The sequence below is a fragment of the Orycteropus afer genome, unplaced genomic scaffold, assembly GCF_000298275.1.
Source record: "Orycteropus afer afer isolate SDZICR_OR568_19922 unplaced genomic scaffold, OryAfe1.0 scaffold00101, whole genome shotgun sequence".
Lineage (NCBI taxonomy): Eukaryota > Metazoa > Chordata > Mammalia > Tubulidentata > Orycteropodidae > Orycteropus > Orycteropus afer.
The window spans coordinates 8,355,029-8,372,902 of record NW_006921688.1 but is presented as its reverse complement, the minus strand read 5'-3'; the positions used below and the strand labels follow the sequence as shown (position 1 = coordinate 8,372,902).

Genomic DNA, 17,874 nt, shown 5'->3' with positions numbered 1-17,874 from the left:
GTTCTGTTGTATATATTCTCAAAAGAACAAACTTCATTATTAATAGAGAGCTTTAAAAAGACACGTGGGACTTCCCTTAGGCATATGCCACCAGAGCTCCCCATGGGACGTTAGAAGAGTGCAATTGTTGGGTGGCTTCAGAAGAAATGAGATAGATTTGGAGTTTTAGAAAATTCCTTGAGGTAAGGATAACTTTAAGATGTATATGATGAAATTCCTATTGATTAAAAAAAAAAAAAACCGAAAACACACAGTTGTGCAAAAGCCTCAAGTACTTCTACTGCTGCTGTAGATCCAGGGTCACAGGTTTGTATGCAGAGGGCCCTGGGAGGAGTCACAGAGAGGAGATCAGGAGAGGTTGTGAAGCTGAATAGTGGGCTTTTTAAAATATCAGTCTGTAAAGCTGTTTACTTGACTATTCAGAGAGCTGCTTACTTGACTATTGTGTTTGTGACTGTATTCCTTGTATTATGAATACACTGAGTAGCCATTCATTTCCACATTCAACACAGGCACACTGAACAGTGTGCATAATTATCCTTAATGGAAAATTAATCTAAAATAATAGTATTCACCCAGAAGGAATCTCTTGACTTTTGAATGCCAGTCAACATATAATTACCATCAGATTTGAGTAAAACAAACTGATCCCAAGAAAATCAGGAGCTGAAATATATTAAATACAATTTAGTTGATCCTCCAGTGGTGACTCTTAATAACATTATATAGAAATTTGTCTGTTCACTTAGGATACCCACTGCTGTCAAGTTGATTCTGACTCATAGCAACTCCCATTGGGTTTCTGAGGCAGTAAATCTTTACTGAAGTGGATTTTCAGTCTTCCTTCCACAGAGAGGTTGTTGGGTTTGAACCACCAACCTTCTGGTTAGCAGTCAGAATTGACTCAATGGCAATGAGTTCATTTAGGATAATTAGCATTTAGAAGACACATCTCCAGATGCGTATATGACTACAGCTTCTTACTTCACATTTGACAACGGCTTACTTTTGTTCAAAGGAACTGTGTTTTGGGTCAGAGAATTAGTATATCTCCCTGCACTTCAAAGCCACATTTTCATCACTTACAATGGCATTCTGAAAAACAGCTTACATGGATGTGATGTCTTGGTAATTGGATTCCAGCTGAGATGTCACGATAACTGGCTTGTATGATATGTAACATTAATTCTAGCACTTTAGAGTCTGTGATCAGCCAATGGAATGAATATCTGGAGAGGAAAACCCAGCTGGAAGAGTGGATGGAATCAGTGGATCAGCAAGTTGAGCATCCCCTACAGCTGCAGCCAGGTCTGAAAGAGAAGTTCACCCTGCTGGACCACTTCCAGTCCGTCATGGCCCAGGCGGAAGACCATGCCCGAACACTTCACCACCTAACTGCAAAAGCCAGGGAGCTCTACGAGAAGACTGAGGACGCAGCTTTCAAGGAAACAGCTCAACAGGAACTAAAGACACAGTTTAATGATATAACCACCGTCGCTAAGGTTAGTGCTTTGTATTGAAGACAAAACATCAAGGCTCAGGTAATGGATCTACTAGGGGTTGAATTCTGAGGGAATTGGCTGCTCTAAAGCTACGTGCACATTTTATGAATGGCTGTTTTAGCCATCATCCGTCATCTCCCAAGCATTTTGTACTTCCTGCTCTCTTGGGATTATTCTTTATTTCATATTCATATCTATCTATATATATAGATATAGTCTTTTTCTCCTCTGAAGGTTAGCCAGTCCATTTACTTTCAGAATGTGTACATTGAATATCAGTATTTAAAATTCTTTTTCTTTTGCTGCCACTGATACTTGTATTATTAAATGCAAGTCTGTTAACTATTCAGATTTCAATCGTGTGCAAAGTATGGTGCTAATTTCTCAGGAGTACAAGTTGCACTTTCCTATTCTCCACACTGGAAGCTGTTGTGGTTAGCAGCTGTCATGTCTACCCCTAATGCATGGTGACCCCATGGACAACTGAAAGAATGTCTGCCTGGTCCTGCACCATGCTCTCCATCAGTTGAGGGTCAGACTGAAATAGAGACAGCTTCACATAATTGCACAATTTCTCCCACTCCTTGCTCTGAATCTTTACTTTCCTCTGTGGTTTATTTTTTTGTACATTATTGACAATATTAAAGGAAATAAGACATTTTATTTTTGTTTCTCCTTTGGTTGGTCTTTTGCACACTCTTTGTATCTTGCTGATATTATAATTATTTTACACATGCACTTGTTTCTTTTCATTTTTCTTGATACCCATGAAGAACTATGACTTAGGGTCAAAAAGACCTAAATTTGAATTCCGCTTTTGCCCCTTTTCTAATGTATGGCTTAGGGCTCATTACATACCCTCTGGCAATGTGAGTGTCTTTTTTGTTAAATGATATACTCATAGTATCTACATGACAGGACTGTTGTGGGGATGAAATGAGCAAATGCGTTTAGAGTGTTGAGCAGAATCCCGTGTTCAAAGCCAACACAAATAATTGATTCAATAATAAGTTATTATAATAGTTATTATTAAGTGGATTGCTAGAACGAGATGTTAGTCAGCATTCATGATGCCAAAGGGTTATGCTAAGCTAGGCAGTGGTAGCTGGAGAATAAATGGTTTCTTCCTCAAGGTCCTTCAGTCCAATAAGGACTTGATGTTTTCATCTTAAAATATTAAATGAAGAGAAGAAGAAGAGTGAGAATGAAATCTTCTGAGATGTATTAGGGCACCTACATCAGGCCCATTGTCTGTTCTAATTTCATATTCTCAGTTACTCACTATTTTTAAAGTAGCCTTTCTTTGTTTACTAGGAAAAAATGAGGAAAGTTGAAGAGATTGTGAAAGACCATCTAATGTATTTGGATGCAGTCCAGGAGTTTACAGACTGGCTCCATTCAGCTAAGGAAGAACTCCACCGGTGGTCAGATATGTCTGGAGATTCATCAGCCACCCAGAAGAAGTTGTGTAAAATTAAGGTCAGAAAACAGGCAGACATTATAGCAACACTGTTTCATTGGTTCTTGAGTATTGCACACCTGGGATAAACAGTCTGTGGATAAAAGTCTGTTAAGTAAACTGTTCCCTGGTTGTTTTCTATTGGCTGGTGTTTATTGCCTTACACTTAACTGATTCCAAACATGAAAAAGGAATTCAAAACATATTGCACTTGTGAGCAAAATGTAACATTGTCCCTATATGCGCCTGTGTGTTATCCAGCCAGTTTTTGGCTCCTAACGACTCTGTGGGACAGGGTGGAACTGTCCACAGGGTCTCCAAGGCTGTCAGTCTTCACAGAAGCAAAGCCCAAACCACACCCACTGCTGTGGAGTTGATTCTGACTCACAGCGCCCCTAGAGGACAGGGTGGAACTGTCCACGGGGGTTTCTTGGCTGTGGTCTTTGTGGCAGTAGATCATCAGGTCTCTCTGCCTTGAAGTCCCAGGGTGGGCTGGGACCCCCAACCTTTCTGCTGGCTCTTAACCAGTGTGCCACCAGGACTCCTCATGTATGCAGATTTTCATGTTGCTGCAGCATGAAAGACTAAGAAATATACACCAGCTTGGTGGACTGAAGAAACCAGAGAATCCTTCCAAGAACAGTGGACGAAAACTTTGTAAAGTTAGTTAAGTGCATTAGAAATGCATGACTTAGGAAACGTCATCCTAGATTTTTTAGACAATGGTACAAGCTAAAGGATGGCAGTGCTTTGGATGTTAATGTTAATCATCCAATATTCCTGTGTTAATAAGGGCAATTTAAAAAATAGAAATCCATACATTCTGATGGAGTTGGAGATCTTCATTATCTTTTAGTGTGTTACTAAATTAAAACTAAACCCACTGCATCGAGTCGATTCCAACTTATAGCAACCCCCATAAGGTTTCCAAGGCTGTAAATCTTCATGGAAGTAGACTGTCTCATCTTTCTCCCAGTGAGTGGCTGGTGGGTTTGAACTGCTGACCTTTGGGTTAGTAGCTGAATGCCTTAACAACTGCACCATCAGAGCTCCTTAGTGCTCTACTAAGGTGCTTAGATATTAAATTATTAGTTGCTTAGATATTAAATTATAATCATTTTCTCCCAGTGGAAAATAATAGATTTGAATATTAAGCAATGGTGCAATCCTCAATGATTTAGTTTTAGGCACACAAATTCTGGAAATAAAGTTATTTAATTGTGTTAAGGAATTTAAGACTCAGATTGTGTTCTGATCCTTGGAGATCAGAATATAAAAATTATAAAAATACATAATAGCAATAATAATTACATTCATTCAGGATTTATTTCTAACTACTTTATAGGTATTACCCCATTTAACCTTATAATCACCCTGTAGGATTTAAATGAGATAATTCAAATACAGACATTTTTTAAGTCCTTATTAGTTCTGTGATTCTTTAAAATTCTTTGATAATTCTCTGTATTATTATTATTATGTATTATTCTGTATGATAAGCTAATATATTCATTCATTTATTGGTCCATCCACTTATCCATTTATTCACCTAGGGTTGTATTGTTGTTGTTGTTGTTATGTGCTGTCGAGTTGAACCCGACTCATAGCGACCCCTCCTTGGGTTACTGAGGCAGTATCAGTACGGAAGTAGATTGCCCAACCTTCCTCCGGAAGAGTGACTGGTGGGTTTGAATTGCCAGCCTTCTGGTTAGCAGTCAAATGCTTTAGGCACTATGCTACCAGAGCTCCTTCACCAAGGGTTATACATCCCTATTGAACTAACAAAGGCCCTGGTGGTATAGTCCCTAAGTGCTTGGCTGCTAACCAAAAGGTTGGTGGTTTGAACCCACCAGTGCTCTGCAGGAGAAAGATGTGGCAGTCTTCTCTGGAAAGATTATAGCTCTGGAAACACTACGAGGCAGTTCTACTCTGTTCTCATAGGGTCACTATCAGTTGTGAAGAGGTAGATTCTGAACTGCCCCATGGTAATGGCCAGCAGGCAGTTGAATATTCAAGCCCAGATACCATGTTAGGACACCAGGTTAAAGACACGGAGGTGACAATGATCAGCATATAATTTTTAGTTGAAGCCACCAGAATGAATGAAACCAAGACCTATGTATAAAGCAAATAAAACAATGAATACAGGACTGGAAGCTGGTTGCTGCTGCTATTTAAGGGGCCGCAGAAGAGAACATTGAAAGGGAGAGAGGAAGCACGGGAGAAATAGGAACAAGAGGAGGACCAGGGCTGGGTGCCACCAAGACGCAGCATGGGGAGGGTGGTCACCGTTGCAGATGCAGCAAGGGGATGCCATAGAGTAGGACTGAAGAAGGCCCACTGGATTCGTCATCTATTGTGTCGCCCACCACCGAGAGCCATTTCCACAGCAAGGTGAGATGAGAAGCCATGTGACAGGTACTTAGAATTGAACAGTAGGTGAAGTAGAGGAGACAGTCAAGGTGGACTATTGTTTCAAAAGTTAGCATGAAAGAAGGAAACTCATTGGTTTGCAATGACTGTCTCCTGTGTTGCCAAATGCTCTTTGTTGCAATATTGTTATAAAACGCTTCAAAAAAGATAGGAAACATAGAAGTAATTGGCAGGAAGAATGTGGAGTTTGGGAAGGAGAAAGTCAATGGTGGTGAATGGTGAAAGCTGCCTGTCTTTGAGAAGTTCAGGTCAGGTCTGAATATAGCCCAGTTTGTGGGGAGGAAGGAAGGAAGAACCTCCTCCATGTTTCGACATCATTTCCCACCCCCTCCCCAGTAGTAACCACGAGAACAGGCAAATTCAAAGCTAATGTATGTGCTCACAAAGTTGTATGCATATACATCACAAAGTTGTACGTGTATACGTATATGTATGCATGTGTGTATTTTTAAAGAATTTCAATACAAGACAACAAAATATATGCAGAAGTCATTTCAAAACCCTTTAAAATGATGTCCTTATTTGAAATCTGGATGAGCAGAATTACTGATGGCAAGTATCGAAACGTCCCCTGTTCAGGCCAAAGAAAACTGGGTTCATACATGAAAGAATATTTTGGGAAACTGATTTTGACAGTTGATGTCCTCTGAACTTCAAATTTGCAATCACTTATAAAGTGAAATTGTACATACAGTTAGTGGGACATGGCTCCTTTTGAAAGATTATCACTTTTCTTCATCAAATCACTACTTATCATTTACACTGATAAAGGAAGGTTTCCTTTCCTGCTACTGTATGTTTGTTAATGCTAACTGTGTAAGGATTTCAGTTTATGCTTAGCATAATTTATTAAGCATGTTTCATGCTTGATGTCTCATTTTTCTCTTGTTAATTTGTAATGGACTCTCTCCTTGAAACTTTATCTCCTCAATAATCATCTTTCCTTCCGTTTAATCCAGGAATGAGGACCTGAATTTGTGTTAATGCTAACATAATCCTGGCTTTAGCAATAGACCTGTAAATATATAAACACAAAATGATGTACTCAGTGCGAGAAAATTCAATAAAAGAATCTCAGAAAGAAATGCCACTACTATACCTGTTTGATAATATTTTAAACTTGTTTTCCTTTAGAGCATTTGTGTGCTTAAAGACTAAAAGTTATAGCTACGTTGTTAAATTACTGGCAATCAGATTTTTTAAAAATAATAATAATAGTGAATCCAGTCTAAAGCTTACTTGGAAATTTTGATGGCCTCCCTGCCAATTTTTCATTTTAGTGGCTATAATAATGTTCACTGAAGGTACTGAAGAATTTGAAAGTTTTTAGTTAAAGCTCATTCTTAGCCATTACTTGTAATGATGGGTGTGCTCCATTCCTGGTAGAATAGAAGTGTGATTGAAGCCACCATCTTATGGAAGAAAACGAAATGGGGTAGAGACCATAAGCAGAGTATATCTTCTGTTCCTACCCCTGCTGACTTGTCCTTTAACTTAGGGGGACTGCATGGACTCACTTATTTACAGGCCAAAATGGATGGGCAAGTCTTTAAACCACTATAGAAACATTTTGCATATTCAAGCGATGCCTTATTTCAGGGTCCCTCTGTTTTAGGATGTTATGGACCTTCAGGTTATTTTGCCCCAAGCCCTCTGTCTGACCATGGTAATACCTGCTGTTATAACTTGGTGACGGGCCGATGAGTGGATTCTGGTCCTTGCAGCATGCTTGCTGAAACTTCCTAGCAGGACAGGGTCCCCTTCTGTACACATTTGGAAACTAGCAGCCCAAGTGACTCACAGGCCCCTTGGTTACTATGGTGATATTCCATTGCAGGAGTTGATAGATTCCAGAGAGGTTGGTGCGAGCCGCCTAAGCAGAGTGGAGTTGCTGGCTCCAGCCGTGAAACGGGACACAAGTGCCCCGGGCGCTGAGCTCATGGACGCAGAGATGCAGGCCCTGAGTGCGGACTGGAAGCAGTGGGAAGACAGCGTATTCCAGACCAGGAGCGGCCTGCAGGACCTGGCCAGCCAGATGGCCCTCTCGGAACAGGAGTTCTCAGGCCAAGTGGCTCAGCTTGATGAGGCCTTGGAGCAGCTCAGGGTCCTTCTGCAGACCTGCTCTCAGCAGCTGACGCTCCTGGAAGGCAAGAACACTGATCAGGAGCTGGTGGCAGGCTGGCACAAAGGACAAGTAAGTTACCTCCCTGTTTTCTGTATGAGGTTATGCAAAAAAAAAAAAAGAAGAAGAAAAAATGATTTGCTCTCATTGTTGCTAAAAAAAGAAAAAAAAAAAATCCTTGCTAACTAAAACCATGCCACATTCAGACTTGGAAGAAATAAGTGTTTGTCTAATGAAATCTTCACTGTCTGATCCGTCGCCTTTCCTTGTAAATCAAACTTCTGATTAACTAGAAGATAGAGGGGAGGAGCAGTTATTTATCCGAGGAAGCAGTTACTGTTAGTGGAGACATTTTACTTTCATTCTCATGGTGTGAGCGGCCGTAATACTGGGTCTGGCCCTGCAGACTGAAAAATGGCCTGTAGGCAGCGGCATAAATAGCTGGGAGTCGTAGCTGTGTCCTCGCCAGCTGTTGCCAACTACGAAGTGACTGAATTTACACTTTTGAAAGACACATTTGGTGATCTTTCAAAGCACAATGAATAGTTTTCACCCGATTAAGCTTTCCTGTGTGTGGATTTCACAGCTGAACTTGAATTATCCCTTTAATAGGACCCCTAGTCAGGCTCACTGGTGGGTGCCTTCCCTTTTTTTTTTTTTTTTTCCCCCAGTTAATAGCAGTTCTTTACAAACGTGAGAAAGATAAGGGAAAAGGCCAGAAGCTGACCTTGTCTTTCTTTCTGGTACTGTGAAGTAGCATCTTTGAGAGAGATTTTTAATATTTACAGCTTTATAATGCTCTGAATCGTGGGTGCCCTTAAAAGGCGGTTTAGTAAACTTCTGTTTTGATTTGTTAGATTCATTTCCAAATAGCTCCAGCTCCAGCCAACAAGAAAGTTAGCCGTGCTTCCAGCATTGTCTCGTTTTAAATTAGGTTTTGAAACAAATACAGCACACCATAGAACAGAATGTCATCTGTTTATGCCATTTTTTTTTATCATGTTACTAGATTTCTTTCTTTCCTGTTATCTTTCCTACCCTTTAGGGTTTAAAGTACGAATAGAGTAGAAATCAGTTCTGTCAAACAGGGACAAGGAAGTTGCTAATTGTTCCACGTGGTCGGTATCATTCACTCTGAGATTAATATATATATAGAGAGAGAGATTGAGAGAGTTGAACTCTTTTACTTCCTTTTTGTGTCCTTTCCACTCATGGGAAAAATTAATTTTAAAAAGTATCTGGTTACATCTATAATACATTCTCATATAGGCTCACTCTGAGTCTGAATTGACTCAATGGCGACAAGCTGTCATTTTTTTATGTTGTTACTATTAAGTGAACATACTTGGTGGTGCTTACAGAAAACACACAGGACACTGCAGAATAAATATGGACCTTTCGCTGTACTGATAGTTCAGAGATGACAGCCCACTGTTTATGGCCCATTCCAGACTTGGCTCCAGGGCCCACGCTTTTGAAGACAATACAATCTTTACTTTCAATATTCAGATTTTCCCAATTTTTCTCAAAATGGGTAACACTTCAATAACAATGAATGTGTGGGAAAATGTTTACAAAGTAATGCATTTGCTAGGCTTCTTATGGCATTGTATCACTGTGAGCAAGGCTTTGTCATTGTTAACCATCCTAGTCACAGACCTTTGCAAATATTTTTTTTCTCTTCTGCAATTAAATAATGGTACTCAAGAAATCCGTTAAAACACAATGCATGATCATCTATAAACTGTGTAAAATCATGTTGCAAAAAAATTGTGTTCATTGTGATTGGCCATAGTCATTTGCCTAAATCTCCAATGGATTGTTAGTTTTGGAAATATAGTAGTTTCCATGGGCTTTCTAACCAATGAGAAAAACAAAATGCATTCTAGAATAGAACTGCAACAAATAATTTGCCTGATGTTTATCTCATGAAAGACTCCACTGAAGTGCTTTCCTTACGTGGAAGTCGTGGGAGCTTTTTAATGTAAAGTTTTGATCAAAAGCTCTCCATTTTGGATGTCACCTGATTTATAAGTGACTGATTTGAATCTCCATATTTTTACTATTTTTCGTATGGGCTGATTTTCTTTCGTTCTTATAATGTTCTCCCTTAAATAAAGATTTACTATGGTGTGAAATGTTGCTGATTTCACATGTGGAGTTTCACTGGGGAACACTGTAGTCCTCATTTATTATTTTTACCTATAAAAATGTTTTAGGTTCTTTTAGCCTGGTACTAAGCTAATCAAATAATTATACAACCAAGAGGACCCTGCCTTGCTCTCAAGATCCAGTCTAGGTGGAAAGACAAAAAGTATAAAGCTGATGAGTATGCTGTTTTTTTTTGGTGCATACTATAATTAAGAGTCAAGACAAGTGGCATTCAGATGTGAAGCCCCAGAGAGGTAGGAAGAGAACAGAGAATCCTTACCGAAGTTGTTACCTGAGCTGAGTCTTGCAGTATGATTACAAACAGATACTTGAGACGGTAAGACAACGTGGAGATGCAGAATTGCTGAGGAGTGAGAAAACACAGGAGATGAAACCAGAGAATGGGAGTCAAATTAGGAGATTGCACCATCCCAGGAAGAAATGATGAAGATGCCAATGGCGGTGATGGGCATCAGGATACGGAGAGGAGGGAGACTCAGCGAGCCATGCAAGCCTTGGAATAGACTAGCCCCTGATCTCTTGCCTGGAGTAAGGAGGCAAATGGGAGAGGCCAGATGATGCTTCGTTTTCTGATTGAAATCAGCGGGAGGACAGTGGTGCCTTTTACTAGGATGAAGACTGCAACACAGACCTCGTTTGTTGAAGGACGTGGTTTTTCTACCAGTCTGGGCCATGTCTCGATACGTATCTCTGAGGATAACTATAGGAACAGCAACATCTTTTTGGGCCCCTCCTTCTTAATTATTCTATTGTTGGATCACCTTGGCAATACCACTAGCCACACAGACCCCTTTAAATATTGGGGATTTTTCTAACTGCACACGTTCGGTGTACCAGGAATGTATTTGTGCTAAGTATTTGACATTCATGATGGCATTTACTCCTTGAGACGACCCTGTGAGGAGACACTCGGACTGCTAATTCCCCACTGTATGTAACTTGGTTGACCAGAGGAGTACTTGTCAAGTCCAAAGACTCTATTTTGATCTCTGCATACCCTGTGCTATGAATACTTTGGGTTTTTTTTATAAAATAATTTGCCAGAATTTTCTTTGCAAACCCTACAGAACAGTTTGCTCTGCACACATGGGGTCACCATGAGTTGGAATCAACTTAATGGAAACTAACAATAGCAATGTGCCAAGTGGTTTGCAACACAATTTTACACAGTTTATAGATGATCATGCATTGTGTTTTAAAGGATTTCTTGAGTACCATTATTTAATCGCAGAAGAGAAAAAAATATTTGCAAAGGTCTGTGACTAGGATGGCTAACAATGACAAAGGCTTGCTCACAGATTCCGGCACTCGAGCATGAATCAAGGGATGATTCCTGTCCTTGAAGAGCTTACAGTTTCACGGATGAAAGAAATGTGAATATTCACAGCACAGGGTATGCAGAGAGCAAAATAGAGTATTTGGACATGACAAGTAGTCCTCTGGTCAACCAAGTTACATACAGAGGGAGCTTAGCAGTCCGAGTATCTCCTCATAGGGTAATCTCAAATGACCATTTGGTCATTTGACTACTTGACTTCATTTGATGCCAGAATGCCTGTCCATTGCTACAAAAGGGTATAAATCGTCCCTGTGCTATGACTTGCTGTGGGGAATCCTGTAAGTAGCCCACGTTTCATTCCTATTGACGCCTCCCTCACTAACAATGTACAATAGAATTTGTGCATCAACAGTATAAGGATATGTAAATTCCTCATTTTAAATGCTTGCTCCTCTGGTTTATTATTTGCTCCTAGGAGATCCTTGATGCTCTAGAAAAAGCAGAGCCCAAGACTGAAGATCTTAAGTCTCAGTTGAATGAACTTTGTCGATTTTCCAGAGACCTAAGTGCATACAGTGGGAAAGTTTCTGGCTTGATTAAAGAATATAACAGGTGAGCATGACACTTATGTGTTCAATTTTTTTTATAAAATAAAACCCAAAAAACAAACTCACTGCCATCGAGTCAATTCTGACTCATAGTGACACGATTGGGTTTCTGAGGCATTAAACCTTTATGGACGTAGATTGTCCCATCTTCCTTCTGTGGAGCGGCTGGTGGGTTTGAACTGCCAACCTTCTGGTTAGCAGTCAAGTAAGTACTTTAGGCACTGTGCCACCAAAGCTCCTTTTTATAAAATAAGCAACTACTAAAACAAAACCCATTGCCATCAAGTCAACTCTGATTCATGGGAGCCTCATGTGTCACAGAACAGAACCACTCTATAGAGTAGTCACATTGTTAGCAGGGACCATTGCCTGGAGAAGGATATCATGCTTGGTAAGGTAACAGGTCGGTAAGAAATGGAAAAATCCTCAACAAGATGATTGACACAGTGGCTGCGACAATGGGCTCAAGTATAGCAAGGATTGTGAGGATGGTGCATTACTGGGCATTCTATTGTACATAGAGTTGCTTTAAGTAGGAGCCAGTGCAGTGGCACCTAACAACAACATAGGGCTTTCCTGGCTGGAATCTTTATGGAAGCAGTTTGCCAGGCCTTTCTTCCATGGTGCTGCTCGGTGGGTTCCATCCAACTGTTAGGTTAGTAGCCAAATGAAAATCATTTGAGCTACCCAGGGACAGTAAATAAACAGCTTATTTTAAGTGCGATTTTAATAATCATGTAAGAAGGTGAGTGCATATTCTGAGAACAGCTGATGCTAACAAACATTACTTGAATCGACTCTATCATTTTCTCCTTACATTAAATGCTTCATCATGGATCTAGTCTTTGTTTGCAAGCGTCCAAGGGCTGCCAGAATAAAGAACAGATGTTACAGCAAAGATTTCAGAAAGCCTGCAGGGACTTCCAGCAGTGGTTGGTGAATGCCAAAATCACTACAGCCAAATGTTTTGATATACCTCAAAATATTAATGAAGTTTCAACGAGTCTACAAAAAATACAGGTAAGAATGTACTGATTAGTTATAATAACTGCTAACATGGTAGCATAGTGCCTAAGGCACTTGACTGCTCACCAGAAGGCTGGCGGTTCAAACCCACCAGCCACTCCTCGGAAGGCAGGTTGGGCAATCCTACTTCCATAGTGAGACTGCCTCGGAAACCCAAGGAGGGGTCGCTATGAGTCGGGGCCGACTCGACGGCAAAACAACAACAACAACAACAACAACAACAACAACATGGATTAGAAAGGTGCCCGTAGATCTTTGTAAGTGCATCACATACTGAACTTTTGCTTCTTGTTGCTGGGTACAGCTGAGTTGATGTTCAACTCCTAGTAACCCCACATGACAGAGTAGAACTGGCTGTAATCTTTATAGGAGCAGATCACCAGGTCTTTCTCTCTCAGAGGCACGGGGTAGGTTTGAACCACCAGCCTTTCTGTCAGCAGCCAAGTGCTTAACCCATTGTGCCAACAGGGCTCCTTCCATTTTTGCATGTTGTTGTTGTGTGCTATCAAGGCAATTCCAACACATAGCAATCCCCTGTGACACATTAGAATCGCCCCATAGGGTTTCCTAAGCTGTAATCTTTATAGGAGCAGGTCCACGGGCCTTTTCTCCCCCGGAGCTGCTGGTGGGTTCTAGCTGCCGACCTTTCAGTTAGGAGCCCAGTGCTTAACTGTTAACCTCTAAGGCTCCACATTTTGTTTAAGCAGCTCAAATTTCAAATAACGTCCTGCTTAAAATAACTTAATGTGTATACAAAGAGAAGCTAGTTAGTTGTACTCACATAAATGCACAGTATTTGTATTGTGTGGTAACCAGTTGGCATAGTCTGTTCTGACTCATGGTGACCCCATGTGTGTCAGAGGGGAACTGGGCTCCGTGCAGGTCATTGGCTGATTTTTCACAAGTGTAGATCACTGGGTCTTTCTTGTGAGTCCCTCCAGATGGACTCGAACCTCCAACCTTTCACTTAGCAGTCAAGTGCATTCACCTTTTGTGCCACCTAGGAACCATTGTGTGTAATGTTGTTGTTGATGCCGTTGAGTCAATTTTCAACTCATAGAGACCCCATGGGATAGACTAGAACTGCCCACAGAGTTTTCTTGGCTGGAAGAGTTTGAACCGCCAACCTTTCGGTTATCAACCTAGAACTTAACATTGGCACCACGGGGCTCCTTTACGTATGATCACCTGAAAAACCAAACTCAATGCCATCAAGTCAATTCCAGCCCCAAATGAATTTCCAAGGCTGTGAATCTTTACAGAAGCAGATTGCCTCATCTTTCTTCCACAGAGAGAGTCTGGTAGGTTTGAACCACTGACCTTTGTTAGTAGCCAAGTACACTTAGTGCACCTCCAGAGCTCCTTTTATGTCTGATAGAGATGTGAAAATAATGAAAGCATTTTCTGAGTGACAAGCATTGTGCCTGAGCACTGTCGATGGATTTCCTCATTTCATTTTCCCAGTAACTGTATTAAGTGCATAAAGGTATGATTCCCATTTTACGGTTTAGGTAAGGGAGTCTTAGGGAGGGCACAGACCTGCTATGTAAAGTAGCAGACAGATTTTATTTTTATTTTTTGAATTTTTTTTCTTCACTTTCATGAAGATATTCTACACACCACCCTCAACACCAACATTTTCTAGGCACTTATTGAAATTGCCTTTCCTATATGTGCACATCTGATGGTTTAGCTCATTAGCAGTCTTGAGCAATCGGTTATGAAATTTGATTTTTTTTTCCCCCACAGGGCTTCTGTATATAGAAAACTAAGTATAAATACCCATGCTTGAAGTGTATACGTTAGGGGTGGGCTCTGAAACAGTGCTTTTCCTAACTACTCTATGACAGAAAACTCTCAGTTCATGGCTTCCTTCATGGTGTTGTTGTTGTTATGTGCGGTTGAGTTGGACCTGGCTCATAGCAACCCCTCCTTGGCTTTCCGAGGCAGTATCACTATGGAAGTAGATTGCCCAGTCTTCCTTCTGAAGAGTGGCTGGTAGGTTTTAATCACCAGCCTTCTGGTTAACAGTCAAGTGCCTTAGGCACTACGCTACTAGGCTTCCTCATAGTTCTAGATAACTCAGTTCAAAGTTCAGAAAAACCACTTTTGCTTTGGACATGTGTTCTATTTAAAAGTCTTCGAGTTTTGCTCCAGAGAAAAGGGTAGAACTTCAGAACCTCAGTCACCCCCATCTGTGTGACAGAGCTATACTTTGTGGACAAGTATATTTTTTATTCTGGCCCTCCCTGCCCCCAGCACACCTCCATGTCCAAGGGTGGCAGTCCACTAAGACAAACATCCCAAGGAGATCCCTTTCATCTAAAGAGACAGCATAGATATCTGTCTTGTGTCTTCCCAGAACAAATAACCTTGAGCTAGTACTTTTCATTGCTTCTCCAACACTTGAGAAAATGAGTGACATTTGACTAGAATCTAGAACCCATCATTTTCCTGGAGTGAAACTGAATCCTTGGATCTCAGCAGATGATGGGAAACACACACTGTGGCTTTGCTTTATTGTGCTGTCCTTTTTTTTTTCAAATTGTGATTTGGGTGAAAGTTTACAGAGCATATTCACTTTCCATACAGCAGCTCACATACACTTTGTCTCATGACATTGACTGCAATTTCCCACAATGCAACAGCTCCCCTCCCACTTCCTCCCCATAATTACCTCTTCCTTGTGTCCTTCTCTTGATGTACTCCTGCCCCCCAGCTGTCTCCCTGTGCATACACGGCCCTTCTATTCTCCCATGACTGTTCTCTCCAAGGAGTGTACCTACCTAATGTAAATGTTCAGCTCATATGCCTGTCTTTTGTTTGACTGGAAGCTATAGGAGAGGGTTCAATTCCAGACCTGAAGAGCAGCTAGGGGCCCCAGTCTCAGTGGTTCCATCGAGCTCTGTCAGACCAGCAAACCTGGTCCCTTTTTTTTTTTTTTTTTTAAATTAATGATTCTGAGTTCTGTTCCACATTGCTCTTCCATTCTATCCAGGATCTCCTACATAGATCCCCCTCTGAGTGGTTCTGTTCTGTCCGTTTTTTTGAATTATCAATTATATATACATATACATAATATTTTATATATACAGCTATAGCTGTGTGCACACACCACACACACACATATGAACAACTTCTATTGTTTGAATAAAACACATATAAACAAATAATATATAAAACAAATATAAACAAATAATAAAACACATATTGTTTTATTAACTACTGCTGATGTCATAGTCTATCATGTCTGATGGCATCCTCTTTGTGAAGCCTCTCCAGAAAACTTCACCTCTGTCTTCTTGTCTAATTGTGCTTCTGCTGAGCAGGTGGTTTGCTTTTTATTCTGTAGGCCCTGTCAGCCTTGCACCTGGCTGTGTTTACCCTTTTGCTTTGGCAGCTAGGATGCTCAGAGCAAGTCATAGCCCAGCTCCACCAATTGTACAAGACAATAAGGCATTTATTTTTTAAAACTAATCTTAGCCAGTGTGTGTTTTGTTTTACAATTCTTACTTGCCCTTGTTCTTCATTTCCTCTCCTGTTTATTTTTAATCTCATTGTTAATATTTTATGACAAAGCTCACAACTTTTTTTGGGGATAAGTCAGAGTTTAAATGAATAAATAAAATAGCTTATAACTCCCGACTAATTTAATATATACACTAAAAATCCTTTATCTCCTCTCACTGATTCTTTGAGAATTAAGTAGGAAAATAATTCATGCATTCTAGAGTCCAGAGCATTTCACTATGTCAATCCTATTTTTCTTTGTAGGAGTTTTTGTCGGAAAGTGAAAGTGGACAGCACAAACTAAATGTGATGCTATCTAAAGGAGAGCTGTTGAGTACTCTGCTGACCAAAGAGAAAGCTGAAAGTGTCCAGGCCAAACTTGAGACGGCAAAAGAAGACTGGAGAAATTTTCATTCAAATCTCCACCAAAAGGAATCTGCTCTCGAGGTAGCTATAGCCAACCACACGGACGCGTCCCATGCTACTGTTGTTACCACCATTTGTGTTTTTAGTTACACCAGAGTTTCAGTTTGTCTGAGTGTCCCTGCCAATGCTTTTGGCCAGCCCTGTGAATAGAAGCACATACCTGGAAACCTGCAAGAAGGAGCTCATGGCTGGAAGTGTGAGCTCACTGAGGAATGAAAGCTGTCCTGCCTGCAGGCACTCTTGTCACGGACCAGGCCACTTTACATTTAAACTTGTCACCTAAACTTTCATTTGAAATGCCTGGTTTGGAAATTGTTCTTGGAGGATGAACAGACATATTTAAGGAAGGCTGCAAAATGCTAGGGACCAGAGGTACATTATACCTAAGACAAACATCAAATGGTAACCTTTTCAAAGTGAATTCTGTGAAGAGACAATGTTTATACACATTTCATTCTATGCAGAGGCAACATTCACTAAATGCCTTATAATTGTAGCCTAATTATTGCCACAAAGCAATTCTATTTTTCTTCTGTTTTGTGTTCCATATCCTTACTTAAAGAAACATGTTAGAAACATGGAACAGATGTTTTTCCTTCCTTAAAAAACACTGCATTGCAGAATAGATCCTTAATTTTATTATGACCACACCAAGTTCAGGGTGGAAAAAAAATAACAATAGAGAATTAAGATCACAAAGTAGAAAATGTCTATTTCCCAAGTCTTTCCTAACACGAGACCACTGTAGCTCTCCTTTGTAATGGTGGCTGTTCCTTCAAGGTGGGCATCTTCCCCTTAATAGAGCAGGGTGCACATGATGTCATGCCTAGAAATTTGCCCTTATTTGTGTGGTTCCACAGGAATCATTAGTGCCACGTGGGTGGTGTGGTGGTTATGTTTCTGTGTCAGCTTGGCTGGGCCTGGTTGAGTGGCTGGGCAGCTGGTGGTAGTTATTCCCCATGAAGAGACTAGCAATCAACTCCATGGTGGGATCTACCACAAGCAGCTAGCTGAGTAGCTGCCTTTGGGAATATGGTCTGCTTCCTGTATTTAAGGAGAAGCCTTGGGGATGGTCTTCAGCTTATGGCACACTTGGACCCTGCATGTAGCCATGTCGTTGTTCAGCAGCCTGCCATGCTCTGCTGACCTGGGGACATACAGTAGACTTGAATTAATGGCCTGCCATGTGGTTTGGTAACATCGGGACTGTGCCTTTTTACTTGTCAACCTTGGGCTTGACAGCCTTAGCAGCCAGTAGCTGTCTGAAGAAAAGCCTCCAGCTTCAGTGAGCTGGGAGCAGGAGGCAGAGCTGAAGCCCAAGGTTGAGGGGCTTTCAC

The 17,874-nt window shown here is 40.8% G+C and overlaps 1 protein-coding gene across 1 annotated transcript in view; it reads left to right on the top strand.

Moving 5' to 3' along the window:
• SYNE1 (spectrin repeat containing nuclear envelope protein 1) overlaps positions 1-17,874 on the top strand; it is a 578,063-nt gene that overhangs the window by 218,562 nt on the left and 341,627 nt on the right. Inside the window, exons 50-55 of the mRNA XM_007943230.2 lie at positions 1,193-1,502; positions 2,817-2,981; positions 7,232-7,588; positions 11,443-11,579; positions 12,418-12,595; positions 16,376-16,558. Coding sequence (XP_007941421.2) covers positions 1,193-1,502; positions 2,817-2,981; positions 7,232-7,588; positions 11,443-11,579; positions 12,418-12,595; positions 16,376-16,558 — 1,330 coding nt within the window. The remainder of the gene's footprint in view (positions 1-1,192; positions 1,503-2,816; positions 2,982-7,231; positions 7,589-11,442; positions 11,580-12,417; positions 12,596-16,375; positions 16,559-17,874) is intronic.